Genomic DNA, 16418 nt, shown 5'->3' with positions numbered 1-16418 from the left:
AAGGGAAACCTTTTAAATGAAATGTATAGTGATTTTGTATACAATGTTTTTGTGGTCAGGATTAGCTTTTACTTGTTTTTTATTTATTTTTACTTTTTTCTAGTAAGGTGAATAAGAACTATTGCTCTCAGCTCCTTTTCACATAATGGAGCAGTGACTCATTCCCGATTGGATGTCTCCATCCCAAGTTTTCATTGGACAAAGTGAGACTAAAGGCAGGTGGCTTCTGCTATGCTGTCTCTAACTCAAAATGTGATGGGAACTAACTGTTAAGTATGTATCAACTGTTCATTGTAAAACAATGATTGTTTGTGTGTGTGTGTGTATATACATACATATATATATATATATATATATATATATATATATATATATATATATATATATTAAAAAACTATTTATTACAATGTAAAATTGAATTGGTTTTATAAATATAAGTGACAAATATAACATTTTAAGTTATTAAAAAACATGCAAAAATACTATAGTTTTCCTTTACCAGAACTGGACTTCTACTTACTGTATGTTTTTTTTGCTGATGACAAATACTGTAAGATAATGAGTGTGCTGTGCAGAATGTTTAAGTTTTATTTCTTTTTAAAGAACTTATTTCATGTTTATTAAAATGTATAGTGTAAATAATGTTAAGTTAAATTGATATATTATCGTAATAACTATAAAAAAAGACATAGGAAACCATTAAGGGTTCCCTTTAATAGAACTGGACTTTTACTTATGTATGTTACTTATGTATGTTGTTGATGACAGATGCAGTATGATAAAGATTGTGCAGTGTAGAATATGTCAAGTCAATTTGATTTTTTTTGGCCTATGCTGGAAATTTTTTTTCAAGGGCAATTTAGACAATAAATATATCCTATAATAAAATTATCCCGTGCTCCCTAACCTGATGTGTCCCTCACTTCTACCCTGTGTCTTATTATTATAATAAATATATCCTATGACAAAGTCTTGCAAATCATGGTGCCTCTACAATTTTTGATTGTGTTCATAAATAGTGTTGAGCGAACACGGACTGTATTATTCGTGTTCGTACCGAATAATTGGATTTTTTTTACCCGAACACGGACACGGACACTTTACTGTATGTTCGGGTAAAAATCCGTGTTCGGTCGTTTTATTTCCGGGTTTTGCATGCTTTGGCGCTCTTTTCATGGCGGGCTTTCAACAGCCAATCAACAATCGTTTAACTGGTGTGCCTTAAGCCATCCCAGCCATGCCTGCAAATGTCTTAGTAGCTGTGATTGGCCGTCTGAAGCATGTGACCAAGTCTTTATAAGTTCGAGGCAGCCGCCGCAGCAGCGTCATTCTGCTGCTTAGCTAAGGGACAGAGCACACATCAATGTGCTGGCTGCTGATTAGGGAAAGATAGGCAGGAAAAAACCATTTGTGTCCGGATAGAATTGAGGGACAGGTCGGAGTGTTTAGGCAGGGCGAGTTGTAGGCATTTTAGGGATAGAGTCTGCTGAATTATAGGGTCAGTGTCTTCTACAAACTACAATCGATATTGCTGTGTGGGGGGTGGGGTGAATCTGCACTCAATCCTGATCTACGATCTCTTCTCAATCCTGTTAGGGACAGAGTCTGCTGAATTTTAGGGAAACTGTGTTCTACAAACTACAATCGATATTGCTGTGTGGTGTGGGATTGGAGATAGGCAGGTGTCAGTGATCCACATCCATTTTTCTGTGTGTGAGCTGCAGTGAACACAATCTTTTTGGGCTGCAGTGAACACAATCTTTTTGGGCTGCAGTGAACACAATCTTTTTGGGCTGCAGTGAACACAATCTTTTTGGGCTGCAGTGAACACAATCTTTTTGGGGTGCAGTGAACAAAATCTTTTTGGGGTGCAGTGAACACAATCCTTTTTGGTGTGCAGTGAACACAATCTTTGTGGGGTGCAGTGAACAAAATCCTTTGTGGGGTGCAGTGAACACAATCTTTTTGGGGTGCAGTGAACAAAATCCTTTTTGGGGTGCAGTGAACAACATCCTTTTTGGGGTGCAGTGAACACAATCTTTTTGGGGTGCAGTGAACAAAATCCTTTGTGGGGTGCAGTGAACACAATCTTTTTGGGGTGCAGTGAACACAATCTTTTTGGGGTGGAGTGAACAACATCCTTTTTGGGGTGCAGTGAACAAAATCCTTTTTGGGGTGCAGTGAACAAAATCATTTTTGGGGTGCAGTGAACACAATCTTTTTGGGGTGCAGTGAACACAATCTTTGTGGGGTGCAGTGAACACAATCTTTTTGGGGTGGAGTGAACAACATCCTTTTTGGGGTGCAGTGAACAACATCCTTTTTGGGGTGCAGTGAACACAATCTTTTTGGGGTGCAGTGAACACAATCTTTGTGGGGTACAGTGAACAGAATCTTTGTGGGGTGCAGTGAACACAATCTTTGGGGGGTACAGTGAACACAATCTTTTTGGGGTGCAGTGAACACAATCTTTGTGGGGTGCAGTGAACACAATCTTTTTGGGGTGGAGTGAACAAAATCATTTTTGGGGTGCAGTGAACAACATCCTTTTTGGGGTGCAGTGATCAAAATCCTTTTTGGGGTGCAGTGAACACAATCTTTTTGGGGTGCAGTGAACAAAATCCTTTGTGGGGTGCAGTGAACAGAATCTTTGTGGGGTGCAGTGAACACAATCTTTGGGGGGGCACAGTGAACACAATCTTTTTGGGGTGCAGTGAACACAATCTTTGTGGGGTACAGTGAACAGAATCTTTGTGGGGTGCAGTGAACACAATCTTTGGGGGGTACAGTGAACACAATCTTTTTGGGGTGCAGTGAACACAATCTTTGGGGGGTACAGTGAACACAATCTTTTTGGGGTGCAGTGAACACAATCTTTGTGGGGTGCAGTGAACACAATCTTTGGGGGGTACAGTGAACACAATCTTTTTGGGGTGCAGTGAACAACATCCTTTTAGGGTGCAGTGAACACAATCTTTGTGGGGTGCAGTGAACAACATCCTTTTAGGGTGCAGTGAACACAATCTTTGTGGGGTACAGTGAACAGAATCTTTGTGGGGTGCAGTGAACACAATCTTTGGGGGGTACAGTGAACACAATCTTTGTGAGGTGCAGTGAACACAATCTTTGTGGGGTGCAGTGAACACAATCATTGTGGGGTGCAGTGAACTCAATCTTTGTGGGGTACAGTGAACACAATCTCATACTTCTGAAGATTTGAGGGTGCTGCCTGTTCCATACTCCCCCTACTCCTCATCTAGCCTTTTAGGGGTACAAACAATAGTAATTGGGGCCTAGTGTGGTTGTGTACGTGTGATATACATACACTTTTTTTGGATCATATTTTCTATTCCGCTATTTAATCAAAAACCTTTGGGGATCAGTTAAATTGGGGGATAGTCTGTGTTGGTACGTGTGAGAGAGATCCACCTTTCCAAGTTGTTGGGGTTCATCTCATACTTCTGAAGGTTTGAGGGTGCTGCCTGTTCCATACTCCCCCTACTCCTAGCCTTTTAGGGGTACAAACAATAGTAATTGGGGCCTAGTGTGGTTGTGTACGTGTGATATACATACACTTTTTTTGGATCATATTTTCTATTCCGCTATTTAATCAAAAACCTTTGGGGATCAGTTAAATTGGGGGATAGTCTGTGTTGGTACGTGTGAGAGAGATCCACCTTTCCAAGTTGTTGGGGTTCATCTCATACTTCTGAAGGTTTGAGGGTGCTGCCTGTTCCATACCCCCCCTACTCCTCATCTAGCCTTTTAGGGGTACAAACAATAGTAATTGGGGCCTAGTGTGGTTGTGTACGTGTGATATACATACACTTTTTTTGGATCATATTTTCTATTCCGCTATTTAATCAAAAACCTTTGGGGATCAGTTAAATTGGGGGATAGTCTGTGTTGGTACGTGTGAGAGAGATCCACCTTTCCAAGTTGTTGGGGTTCATCTCATACTTCTGAAGGTTTGAGGGTGCTGCCTGTTCCATACCCCCCCTACTCCTCATCTAGCCTTTTAGGGGTACAAACAATAGTAATTGGGGCCTAGTGTGGTTGTGTACGTGTGATATACATACACTTTTTTTGGATCATATTTTCTATTCCGCTATTTAATCAAAAACCTTTGGGGATCAGTTAAATTGGGGGATAGTCTGTGTTGGTACGTGTGAGAGAGATCCACCTTTCCAAGTTGTTGGGGTTCATCTCATACTTCTGAAGGTTTGAGGGTGCTGCCTGTTCCATACCCCCCCTACTCCTCATCTAGCCTTTTAGGGGTACAAACAATAGTAATTGGGGCCTAGTGTGGTTGTGTACGTGTGATATACATACACTTTTTTTGGATCATATTTTCTATTCCGCTATTTAATCAAAAACCTTTGGGGATCAGTTAAATTGGGGGATAGTCTGTGTTGGTACGTGTGAGAGAGATCCACCTTTCCAAGTTGTTGGGGTTCATCTCATACTTCTGAAGGTTTGAGGGTGCTGCCTGTTCCATACCCCCCCTACTCCTCATCTAGCCTTTTAGGGGTACAAACAATAGTAATTGGGGCCTAGTGTGGTTGTGTACGTGTGATATACATACACTTTTTTTGGATCATATTTTCTATTCCGCTATTTAATCAAAAACCTTTGGGGATCAGTTAAATTGGGGGATAGTCTGTGTTGGTACGTGTGAGAGAGATCCAGTGGCGTAGCGTGGGTTGTCAGCACCCGGTGCAAAGCAAGTAATTTGCGCCCCCTAACCCGTGGAATTTTAGCAGTACCTGGGTCTTTTCCACTAGAACAGTATTAAACCCCTTACCTAAGCACATGTATTGTATATTAAGAAAATACTGATGTAATTAAAGTAATATCAGTGTACTCAAATTTATTTTCATTTGTTATTTTATTTTATGGAGAGTAGTGCACATAGTAGCTACCTACATTGTCAGCCCAGGGGGATGGTGTGTCCCAGGAGGTGCAGGAAGATGGTGGCAGGAGACGTGAAACACCGAGTGGGAGTCCCCTGGGCCTTGCACACATCACCCCAAAACCTGCATCTTCCCATCTCAGATCACCACAAATCCTGCACCTTCCCACCTTGGATCAATCTAGATCTCTTTACCATCAGACCTCAGATCAGCTCTAACTTCTGTACCTTTACTCCTCAAATCAGCCCAAATCCTGCGCAACAGGCCTCAGAACACCCCGATTCCTGCATCTTTACACTTCCGATCAGTCCCAATTCTTGTACCTTCACACCTGAGATCGCCCCAATTCCTGCACCTTCACACCTCAGACCACCCCAATTCCTTCACCTTCACCCCTATGATCACCCCCATTCCTGCACCTTCACACCTCAGATCACCCCCAATTCCTGCACCTTCACACCTGAGATCGCCCCAATTCCTACATCTTCACACGTCAGATCACCGCAATTCCTGCATCTTCACACCTCAGACCACCCCAATTCCTGCACCTTCACCCCAATGATCACCCCCATTCCTGCACCTTCACACCTGAGATCGCCCCAATTCCTGCACCTTCACACCTCAGATCACCCCAATTGCTGTACCTGCGGGAAAAGAAACAGATTGGCTGTGTGGAGGGGAAGAGCCGCTAAGCTGGATGTGCCATGGCAAGCCTGAGTGTAGTCTGGGGATGTGGAGAGGAGCTTACCAGCATTCATGCAGGGTTGCGGCATGGCACACCACCCCCTAGATCTGGTTATCTGCTGCTTCAATTTTGGCTTATGCAAGCCAGTGAGGTGGGCGGGAACAGAGGCAGGAGGGCAATGAGGTGATCCCAGCTGTGCTCCCTCTTGTGCCGGTCAGCTTTGCTGCAGCGTGGGAGTTTGTCCCAGGGATCCCTTGCATGCCCACAAAAATATATGCTGGGGGCCATTTCTGGCAAGCATGCTGGGGGTTGCAAACCTCTGATCTAGAAGTTTCCAGTGTCCTCTAGCAGACAAGGGGTATATTCAGAAGTACCATTGGAAGCCCACCCTGCTCTTGGCTGGTCGCTGGTTCTCCTCCTATTCCTTCTTCAAGGGAACTAAGGGTTGGACATGAATGCATTGTTTGTCCTTTGTGAACAGCTGTGACATGACATGGAAAGCTGTGTAACATCAGCTAGTAAGTCACAAGGTGAGAGGCTGCAGCAGGGGATGATCTGTGTCATACATTTGTGAACACAGCAAAGAATGGCACAGGCACCAGGAATTACATGATTGTGTCATCTCTGAGCTGGAATATCTGTCCGGGAAATAGATTGTGACCCTGGACGATGCCTGAACAAAGGTGGCTCTGTCCTTTCTGGAGAGAAAAATCAGATGAATGCAATGTCAGGGGGGTCCTGTGATCTCTGTGAGATGCAATAAATATCTGGATGTGTTACAATGACACAATACTTAGAATGCTGCAATCTGTGTGAAAAAAATACATTGCATGACAGGTTCTCTTTAGCAGTATAAAGTGACAGCAGTCTCTTCTAGCCAGAAACATGCAGAAAACCTGTCCTAAGAGAATTATGGGGGAGGCCATTCCTGACTGCCTCTGAAAGTGCTCCCAGTAAATGCTCTCAATCTGGCTGTCTCTGAGTGTAACATGTTCTGCAGACATACAGTAGATTCCTGATTACATGGACTCAGGAATCTAGTAAACAGCAGTCTGCAGAAGTGAAAAAAGAGTATGCCCAGTGACCAGCCACTAAAATAGGATTGTGGGCAGACATGTCTTCCCCCCCCCCCCTCTTTTTAATTAAATGTCCCAGTCATTGCTGAGCCTGCTTCTCTCCATCCAGCCTGACTCCAGCATGACAGTTTACAGCCACCACTAACCTGGGCTCTTCTTTTCTTTGGATTTGGAGCCTGAAGCCCGCCCAGCCAGCAGTGAGTCCTGGAGAGCGAGGGGGGAGCAAGAGGCTGCACCAACCACGATCACAGCCAGCTCCGCCCGCCCCCACAGCAGCACATGACAGAGTGCAGCCAATCACAGAGGGCTTCGGCTAAGCCCAGACAAGCAGGGAAGCTCAGACGGACAGCACTAGCTTACATTATGGAGAGCACAACAGGGCACACTCTGGAGTCGGGATGACTTTTCTGCGCCCCTCTAGATATTGCGCCCGGTGCCACTCGCACCGGCCGCACCCCCCACGCTACGCCACTGGAGAGATCCACCTTTCCAAGTTGTTGGGGTTCATCTCATACTTCTGAAGGTTTGAGGGTGCTGCCTGTTCCATACCCCCCCTACTCCTCATCTAGCCTTTTAGGGGTACAAACAATAGTAATTGGGGCCTAGTGTGGTTGTGTACGTGTGATATACATACACTTTTTTTGGATCATATTTTCTATTCCGCTATTTAATCAAAAACCTTTGGGGATCAGTTAAATTGGGGGATAGTCTGTGTTGGTACGTGTGAGAGAGATCCACCTTTCCAAGTTGTTGGGGTTCATCTCATACTTCTGAAGGTTTGAGGGTGCTGCCTGTTCCATACCCCCCCTACTCCTCATCTAGCCTTTTAGGGGTACAAACAATAGTAATTGGGGCCTAGTGTGGTTGTGTACGTGTGATATACATACACTTTTTTTGGATCATATTTTCTATTCCGCTATTTAATCAAAAACCTTTGGGGATCAGTTAAATTGGGGGATAGTCTGTGTTGGTACGTGTGAGAGAGATCCACCTTTCCAAGTTGTTGGGGTTCATCTCATACTTCTGAAGGTTTGAGGGTGCTGCCTGTTCCATACCCCCCCTACTCCTCATCTAGCCTTTTAGGGGTACAAACAATAGTAATTGGGGCATAGTGTGGTTGTGTACGTGTGATATACATACACTTTTTTTGGATCATATTTTCTATTCCGCTATTTAATCAAAAACCTTTGGGGATCAGTTAAATTGGGGGATAGTCTGTGTTGGTACGTGTGAGAGAGATCCACCTTTCCAAGTTTTTGGGGTTCATCTCATACTTCTGAAGATTTGAGGGTGCTGCCTGTTCCATACTCCTCCTCCTACTGCTCAACCATCCTTTTAGGGGTACAAACAATAGTAGTTGGGGCCTAGTGTGGTGGTGTACGTGCGAGATACATACACTTTCTTTTTGATCATATTTTCTATTCCGCTATTCAATTAAAACCTTTGGGGATCAATTCAATTGCGAGATAGTCTGTGTCGGTACGTGTGAGATCCACCTTTCCAAGTTGTTGGGGTTCATCTCATACTTCTGAAGATTTGAGGGTGCTGCCTGTTCCATACTCCTGCTCCTACTGCTCAACCATCCTTTTAGGGGTACAAACAATAGTAATTGGGGCCTAGTGTGGTTGTGTACGTGCGAGATACATACACTTTTTTTGATCATATTTCCTATTCCGCTATTCAATAAAAACCTTTGAGGATCAATTGAATTGCGGGATAGTCTGTGTCGGTACGTGTGAGATCCACCTTTCCAAGTTTTTGGGGTTCATCTCATACTTCTGAAGATTTGAGGGTGCTGCCTGTTCCATACTCCTCCTCCTACTCCTCATCCATCCTTTTAGGGGTACAAACAATAGTAATTGGGGCCTAGTGTGGTTGTGTACGTGCGAGATACATACACTTTTTTTGATCATATTTCCTATTCCGCTATTCAATAAAAACCTTTGAGGATCAATTGAATTGCGGGATAGTCTGTGTCGGTACGTGTGAGATCCACCTTTCCAAGTTTTTGGGGTTCATCTCATACTTCTGAAGATTTGAGGGTGCTGTCTGTTCCATACTCCTCCTACTCCTCATCCATCCTTTTAGGGGTAGAAACAATAGTAATTGGGGCCTAGTGTGGTTTTGTACGTGCGAGATACATACACTTTTTTGGATCATATTTCCTATTCCGCTATTCAATAAAAACCTTTCTAGGGCAAGATCTTAAATTACAGAAATATGAGGAGACCGTCAAATAAGGGCCGTGGCCTGGGTCGTGGTGCTGCTGGTAGAGCTCCTGTTGCAAGGAGAGGACGTGGTCGATCTGTGCCAGCTACACGCACAAGTGAAACACCTTCCTCAAGTGTGAGTAGGCGACAGAACCTGCATCAGTATTTGGTAGGGCATCAAACGCCCCTAGAAGTGATGAGGCCAGAACAAGTTGAGGCGATAGTAGATTGGTTTGCTGCTGACAGTGCCTCCAGTTCCTTCACATTGTCTCCCACCCAGTCTACTGCAGAAAGGTCAGAGTTGGCACCTGCAGCCAATGTCCAACCGTCTTTCACCTCACCCCCTTGCAAATCAGGCCAGCAGTCTGAGCCCCAAGCCATACAGCAGTCTCTTATTCTTTTTGAGGACTCTGTCAGCAGGGTTTCCCAGGGCCATCCACCTAGCCCTGCCCCAGAAGTGGAAGAGATTGAGTGCAGCGATGCCCAACCACTTATTTCTCAAGATGAGTACATGCAAGGATCATCGCAGCACGTCTCCGATGATGACGAAACGCAGGTGCCAACTGCTGCGGCGTTCAGCATTGTGGAGACCGACAAGGAGGGCAGGGGTGAAGACTGGGTGGAAGATGATGTGGAGGACGATGAGGTCCTCGACCCCACATGGAATGAACGTCATGCAGGTGACCTGAGTAGTTTGGAGGAAGAGGCGGTGGTCGCACAGAGCCACCAGCACAGCAGAAGAGGGAGCAGGGTGCAGAAGCGGAGCGGCCGTGCCCTAGACACTACGCCCGCTACTGCCCAACGCAGCAAGGGAACGAGCGCACCAAAGTCAGCTCAAAGGAGTTCTCTAGCGTGGAAGTTCTTTAGAAAATGTGCTGATGACAGGACACGAGTGGTTTGCACCCTGTGCAATCAGAGCTTGAAGCGAGGCATAAACCTTCTCAACCTGAGCACAACCTGCATGATCAGGCATCTAAGTGCAAAGCACGAGCTGCAGTGGAGTACACACCTTCAAAACCAAGAAACGTCTCTGGCTCATCCTGCTTCCTCTTCTGCTGCAGTCTCGGCCGCTCCAGCCACATCTGTAGTGATACCGGCACCTGCCACCCCGCAAACAGACGATCTGTCAGCAACACCACCACCTGGGTCACCAACAACCATCTCCACAATGTCCCGTGGAAGCGTTCAGCTTTCCATCTCCCAAACACTTGAGAGGAAGAGGAAGTACCCCCCTACCCACCCGCGATCCCTGGCCCTGAATGCCAGCATTTCAAAATTATTGGCCTTTGAAATGCTGTCATTCCGTCTGGTGGAGACGCACAGTTTTAAAAACCTTATGTCGGTGGCTGTCCCACAGTACGTCGTGCCCAGCCGCCACTACTTTTCCAGGCAAGCCATCCCTTCCCTGCACAACCAAGTGGGGGAAAATATCAGGTGTGCACTGAGCAACGCCATCTGTGCCAAGGTCCACCTAACTACGGATACGTGGACCAGTAAGCACGGTCAGGGGCGTTATATCTCCCTAACGGCACACTGGGTAAATGCAGTGGCGGATGGGCCTGAGGCGGATAGCAATTTGGCGCATGTCCTTCCACCACCGAGGATTGCAGGGCGCTTCAGTTTGCCTCCTGTTCCTAACTCCTCCTACTCCGCTTCCTCATCCTCTACCGCCTCCTCATCCGGACAGCGTAACACCTTCACCACCAACTTCAGCACGGCCAGGGGTAAACGACAGCAGGCAGTTTTACAACTTGCCTGTTTGGGGGACAAACCACACACCGCGCAGGAGTTGTGGAGGAGCATGGAACAGCAGACAAATGAGTGGTTGCTGCCAGCGAGCCTCAAGCCCGGCCTGGTGGTGTGCGATAACGGGCGAAATCTCATAGCAGCTCTGGGCCTAGCCGGTTTGACGCACATCCCTTGCCTGGCGCATGTGCTGAATTTGGTGGTGCAGAGGTTCCTTAAAAACTACCCCGATATGTCAGAGCTGCTGCAGAAAGTGCGGGCCGTTTGTGCGCACTTTCGGCGTTCTCACCCTGCTGCTGCTCGCCTGGCAGCGCTGCAGCGTAACTTCGGCCTTCCCGCTCACCGCCTCATATGTGACGTGCCCACAAGGTGGAACTCCACCTTGCACATGCTGGAAAGACTGTGCGAGCAGCAGCAGGCCATAGTGGAGTTTCAGCTGCAGCACGCACGCGTGAGTCGCTCTGCGGAACAGCACCACTTCACCACCAATAACTGGGCCTCCATGCGAGACCTGTGTGCCTTGTTGCGCTGTTTTGAGTACTCCACCAACATGGCCAGTGGCAATGACGCCGTTCTCAGCTTAACTATCCCACTTCTATGCCTCCTTGAAAAAACAATTCGGGCGATGATGGAAGAGGATGTGGCACAGGATGAGGAGGAGGAGGAGGATGAAGAGGTAACATTTCCAAGGCTTTCAGGGCAGTCATTCGCAAGGGGCTCCGAGGGTGGGTTCCTGCACACGCAAACGCCAGGGACGCAATTGTCCAGCAGGGGCACAGTTCTGGAGGATGAGGAGGATGAGGAGGAGGAGGAGCTGGAGGAGGAGATGGAACCATGTTCACAGCAGGGTGGCACCCAGGCCAGCTCATGGCCATCACTGGTGCGTGGCTGGGGGGATACAGAGGACACGGACGATACACCTCCCACAGAGGACAGCCTTTCGTTGCCTCTGGGCAGCCTGGCACACATGAGCGATTACATGCTGCAGTGTCTCCACAACGACCGCCGAGTTGCCCACATTCTAACTTGTGCTGATTACTGGGTGGCCACGCTGCTGGATCCCCGTTACAAGGACAACGTACCGTCCTTAATTCACTCACTGGAGCGCGATCGCAAGATGCGCGAGTACAAGCGCACGCTGGTAGACGCCATGCTGCTGGCATTCCCATCTGACAGCGGGGCCACAGTGGAAGCACAAGGCAGAGGAGGAGGAGGAGGAGGTCGCCAACGCAACCAGGGCACCGCCAGCACCTCAGAAGGCAGGGTTAGCATGGCCGAAATGTGGAAAAGCTTTGTCAGCACGCCACAACAAACAGCAGCACCAGCAGCTCAGATGGAACGTCTTAGCAGGAGGCAGCATTTTACCAACATGGTGGAGCAGTATGTGTGCACACGCCTACATGTAGTGAATGACGGGTCTGCCCCCTTCAACTTCTGGGTCTCCAAATTGGGCACATGGCCTGAGCTTGCCCTTTACGCCTTGGAGGTGCTGGCGTGCCCTGCAGCCAGTGTATTATCTGAACGGGTATTTAGCACGGCTGGGGGCGTTATAACAGACAAGCGCAGCCGCCTGTCCAGAGACAATGTGGACAAGCTCACGTTCATTAAAATGAACCAGGCATGGATCCCACGGGACTTTTCCGTACCTTATGCAGAATAGCAATGGATACCGACCTTACCCACCCATTGTTCCATTTTTGCTCTTTCTCACTCTTTTGGGGTGTACCCTCATTTAAAATTTTTGAAAAGAAGCAGTGTTGGCTACCTCGTCCTCCTCCTCAGGGCCAGATTAATGTAGGGGCTATTGGAGCTGCAGCTCCAGGCCCCTACCTTTTATATAGGCCCCGGGTTGGCCATATTCACTGTTACCGCTCTTCTGTCACTTGTAAACACAGAAGTCTGGCTTCTATGCTCGCTTCCCCAGGCAGCACCCTCAGAACCTCCCCACACAGCGTGAAGGCCGGACAAGGAGGGACAGTTGGCGATGCATGGATGTGTTTATGGGCTTCAGAGACAGCATCCCATGTTGAATTAGGCATGCATGGCTGCACCCTTCCTCCTCTGGGTGCATGGCAAGGCACGGCCCTTAAGGCCCTTCAAAATCCTCAGCACCAAGCCCATGATGCTGTTAATCCGGCCCTGGTCCTCCTCCACCGCCGCTTCCACCTACACCGCCCATAGGTGTGCGCAGCCTATTGCATTAAGGTGTGCACCCCAAAGTTGAAATACACATGCATGTGTTTGCCAGCAGGGAGAGTAATGTATCGGGGCCATGTACCTGTAGGCAAGGAGAAATAGAGCAGAGCAGGTCCCAGGGAGATCTTTCCCATCTCCTCACTGGCAATGCTATGTGCCCTAGGTGATTAGGGTGTGCCCAGGCACACCCAGCACACCCTGTGCGCACGCCTATGTCACCGCCACATCCACCACCACCTCAACCTCCCTCCTACTCCATATGGGCCTCGTCCTTCAGAGATGAAGAAGAACATTGTTTTATTTTTCTGTTTTTTTTTGTTGTTTTAAGTTATTTCCCTATCCACATTTGTTTGCAGAGCACTTGCCATGCTCTTAATTACGTTTTGCTGCCATTTGCAGCACTCTAGCCCTTTCCTTTGGTGTTTTAGAGCCATTTTAGTGCCTTAAAGTTCGGGTCCCCATTGACTTCAATGGGGTTCGGTGTCCGGGAAAAGTTCGGTAAAAGTCCGGGACACGGACCCGGACTTTTTTTTAAAGTTCGGCCGAACCCGTCGAACACGGACATCTAGGTGTCCGCTCAACCCTATTCATAAATGACCCAGACAGATCAGCCCACTGCTGCAGCCTCTTGCCTTCTACAAAGTTGCAATGTTCTGATCAGTTGGGGAGAGGAAACTAAGGAAATGCTTTCTCCTCCCTGCAGCAGACTGGGGATATCATTATTGATAAAATGTATTGCTCTTGAACAAGCATGCTGTTGCTGGACATTGTGAAAAGTCTAGAATTATCATTTAAAGTAAATGGTCAACTTTAAGTTATAGCCACATATTAACAAGCAGCCACATTTTGAATTCTGCATAGGCAGTCACTGTGTTACCAATGACTGTCCAGAACATTTTTCAGAAATCATTAACTTAATTTGTCTGAATCTGTTTAAATGTGGATGGCAATGATAAGATACTCTTGGATGAATTCTAAATTATACATAGAGTAAGAGAGATTATGTAGCCTTGAAAAATGGAACACAACTTTAATGGGTAGTGAAATGGAGTTAGGGCTTAGCAACATAACCATTTTTAACCTTTTACATCTAGATCCCAAAACATTTTTAGCTTTGGATCAAGAAGGGAAAGCTTAGCACCCATGCCAGTTTTTTTATTACTGTGTGATTCCCTCTGTTTGTCCTGGTGACCATTGCGAACAAATCAGATAGTAATGGAAACCTAAAATGTTACAATTGGCACCATACCAGTAAGGATTATTCCTACAATTGGGACACTTGTTCTGGTCTAAGAGGGGAAATTCTCTTTACTTTGTAGTGAACTCTTTCACTCTCTGAACTTTCCTTTTTATCTCCTGTTGAGTATCCAAAATAAGAAGTGAAGGAAATCTCCCCAACTGGGAGAACCAACATGAGGACTGGCATTTAGACTCACCTTACATTGACCGAAATGTCAAAAGACTTGAAGGATTCAGGGCTACATGTCTTCGGTACTGTAGTTACTGTGATGGTAAATGGAGCTTCACCTTCAGGCGGGGGTATGTTGTATTTCAGAGTACTCTATAAAACAATTTGGCTTATTATTATTCATAAAATATACAGCAAACAATTAGGTGCTTTCTAAAAATTTTGTATTTTCGAGCATATGTTTATTTATCCAGTATCTGATTCGAAGAGGGTTACCTTCTACCACATACACCCTGGTCCTGGTGTCCCTTTCTAGCATGTCTGTATGAATTAGGAGATTCTGGCAGAATGGCACCTTACTTTTCATGACCATTCTCCATCTGACCTATAAATAGGATCTAGAAGAGCATCAAGATGAGCCCAACTGGACTGTAAACCTCCCAGTTAGGAAAGTGGGGTTAGTGTATTAAGATGAGTAATAATCCATAACAACCAACTCCACACCTCCTACAAAATACATTGATCACCCAGAGGGGTTTGTGGTTTTTTTCATCAAAATTAAGTTCCTCTTTAGGTATACTGATCATAGGAACCCGATCTTCTTCTCTGCCAAAAGTTGGGCTTCTAGATAGCCAAAGTACCATCAGATCTGAGTTGTAAGGCATTCCACAGTAAAACAGTTGTTCACAACACTTGTTTATGGACAGTAACATACAACAGGCTCAAAATCTTTGTTAAACTCAAAATTTCAGGATCTGGGCTGGATATTTTGTGTGCATGGGTACCAACCTGTATAAAAACACAGCCAGATCCATTGATAGATACAGTGTAATCTCCAGGAATGGTAGGTAGCCGGACTTGTTGAAGAAGCAGACGGTTTGAGTCCTCTACATGGAGATTGGCAACTGGAGCTTCACCGAGGGTGACGGCTACTTCACGAGGACCATCATGTTGGTGAGCAAAGTAGCCATACAAGGCTAGGGCTTGAAGAGCAACCACTGTGTCCTGAGTACAAAGGATTATAAAGTAAGGATTAGGGTAATTGATACTTATCTCTTTTAATATTAAAGAGGCCATGTCGCTAGATCATTAATTTTAACAAAATTCTTCTCTTAAGGTTATATGGGCATTTAATTTTATGCATGTTATTTACCTATAAAATCCTCCCTTGTGTAAAATCCCTGGGAGCACTGCATTGTGCCACCACCTTAAATGGGGTGTCAGCACCCCTAGAAGACCCAAGGGGCATTCTATAGTTTGTTCCTCCCCCTCGCTGCTATGTAAAAGATTATCTATGGAGGTGAGATGCTGGGCCAGCGCAGAGAGTAATTACACACTCCCAGAAGTGAAGAGAGTCATGTCATGTAATGATGCAAGGAAGGATGGGGTTGTGCTTAGGAATTGACTCCTCCTGGAGTAGTCAGATTTGCAGGCAGATTCAAAGGCACATTGCATGTGAATAAAAAATTGTTTATCAAAAAGAAAAATGCAGCATGTAAGCATTCAAAATACCTGAATTTCTGTGCTTTTATCTAAAATTTCTTAAGTTGGTAATAGGTTCTCTTTTACATTGGTTAGCCAATCTGACTCTAAGATCTTCCGTACGACTCCATTTACTTGTAAGGAAGGACTAATTGAACACATTTATCAGTTTAAGTTTGCTAAATATATTTCAGGTGTATCAAAAGAAAACAAGAAAAAGGAAACAGAGAGTAAGACCGCATTCACATTGATCCGACTTGTCAAGCGACTTGTCAGCCTGACAAGTCGCGGTCCGTCACGCTCCCATTGTGTAGTACAGGAGCCATTCTAATAGGAGCGACACAAGTCACTCCGACTTAGAAAAAGGGTCCTGTATTACTTCGGGGCGACCTGGAGGCGACTTGCGTAGACATTCATTTTATGAAGTCTGTGCAAGTCGCGCCGACGTCGCGCTACATGCGACTTCACACTTCGCCCCCTAAGTCGGAGCGACCTAGTGTGAACCGGCACTAAGGGTCATTCTCTACAACATGTTGGCAGAGGACAGCCCTTGTACTCTGTCTGTGGCTGCTTTCTAAAGATAATCAACCGTAGGACAATGCTTTAGATGTGCATAGAATGTATTCAGCTAACTTAAACTGGAAATTCCTTTTGGGCTTTACGATCTGGGGGTAAGCTACTTCAATTAATGTTACTGGAGTC

The 16418-nt window shown here is 46.1% G+C and overlaps 1 protein-coding gene across 1 annotated transcript in view; it reads right to left on the bottom strand.

The window, feature by feature from the left end:
• The window catches only part of A2M (alpha-2-macroglobulin), a gene marked incomplete at its 5' end in the record, with an annotated part of 182584 nt that overhangs the window by 14986 nt on the left and 151180 nt on the right, over window positions 1-16418 (bottom strand). Inside the window, 2 exons of the mRNA XM_082267710.1 lie at window positions 14263-14387; window positions 15024-15239. Coding sequence (XP_082123836.1) covers window positions 14263-14387; window positions 15024-15239 — 341 coding nt within the window. The remainder of the gene's footprint in view (window positions 1-14262; window positions 14388-15023; window positions 15240-16418) is intronic.

Source organism: Pelophylax lessonae (genome assembly GCF_965119305.1).
Source record: "Pelophylax lessonae genome assembly, chromosome: 9".
NCBI lineage: Eukaryota > Metazoa > Chordata > Amphibia > Anura > Ranidae > Pelophylax > Pelophylax lessonae.
Note: the sequence above shows the minus strand (reverse complement) of the source record. Positions and strands in the feature narration are given on the sequence as shown.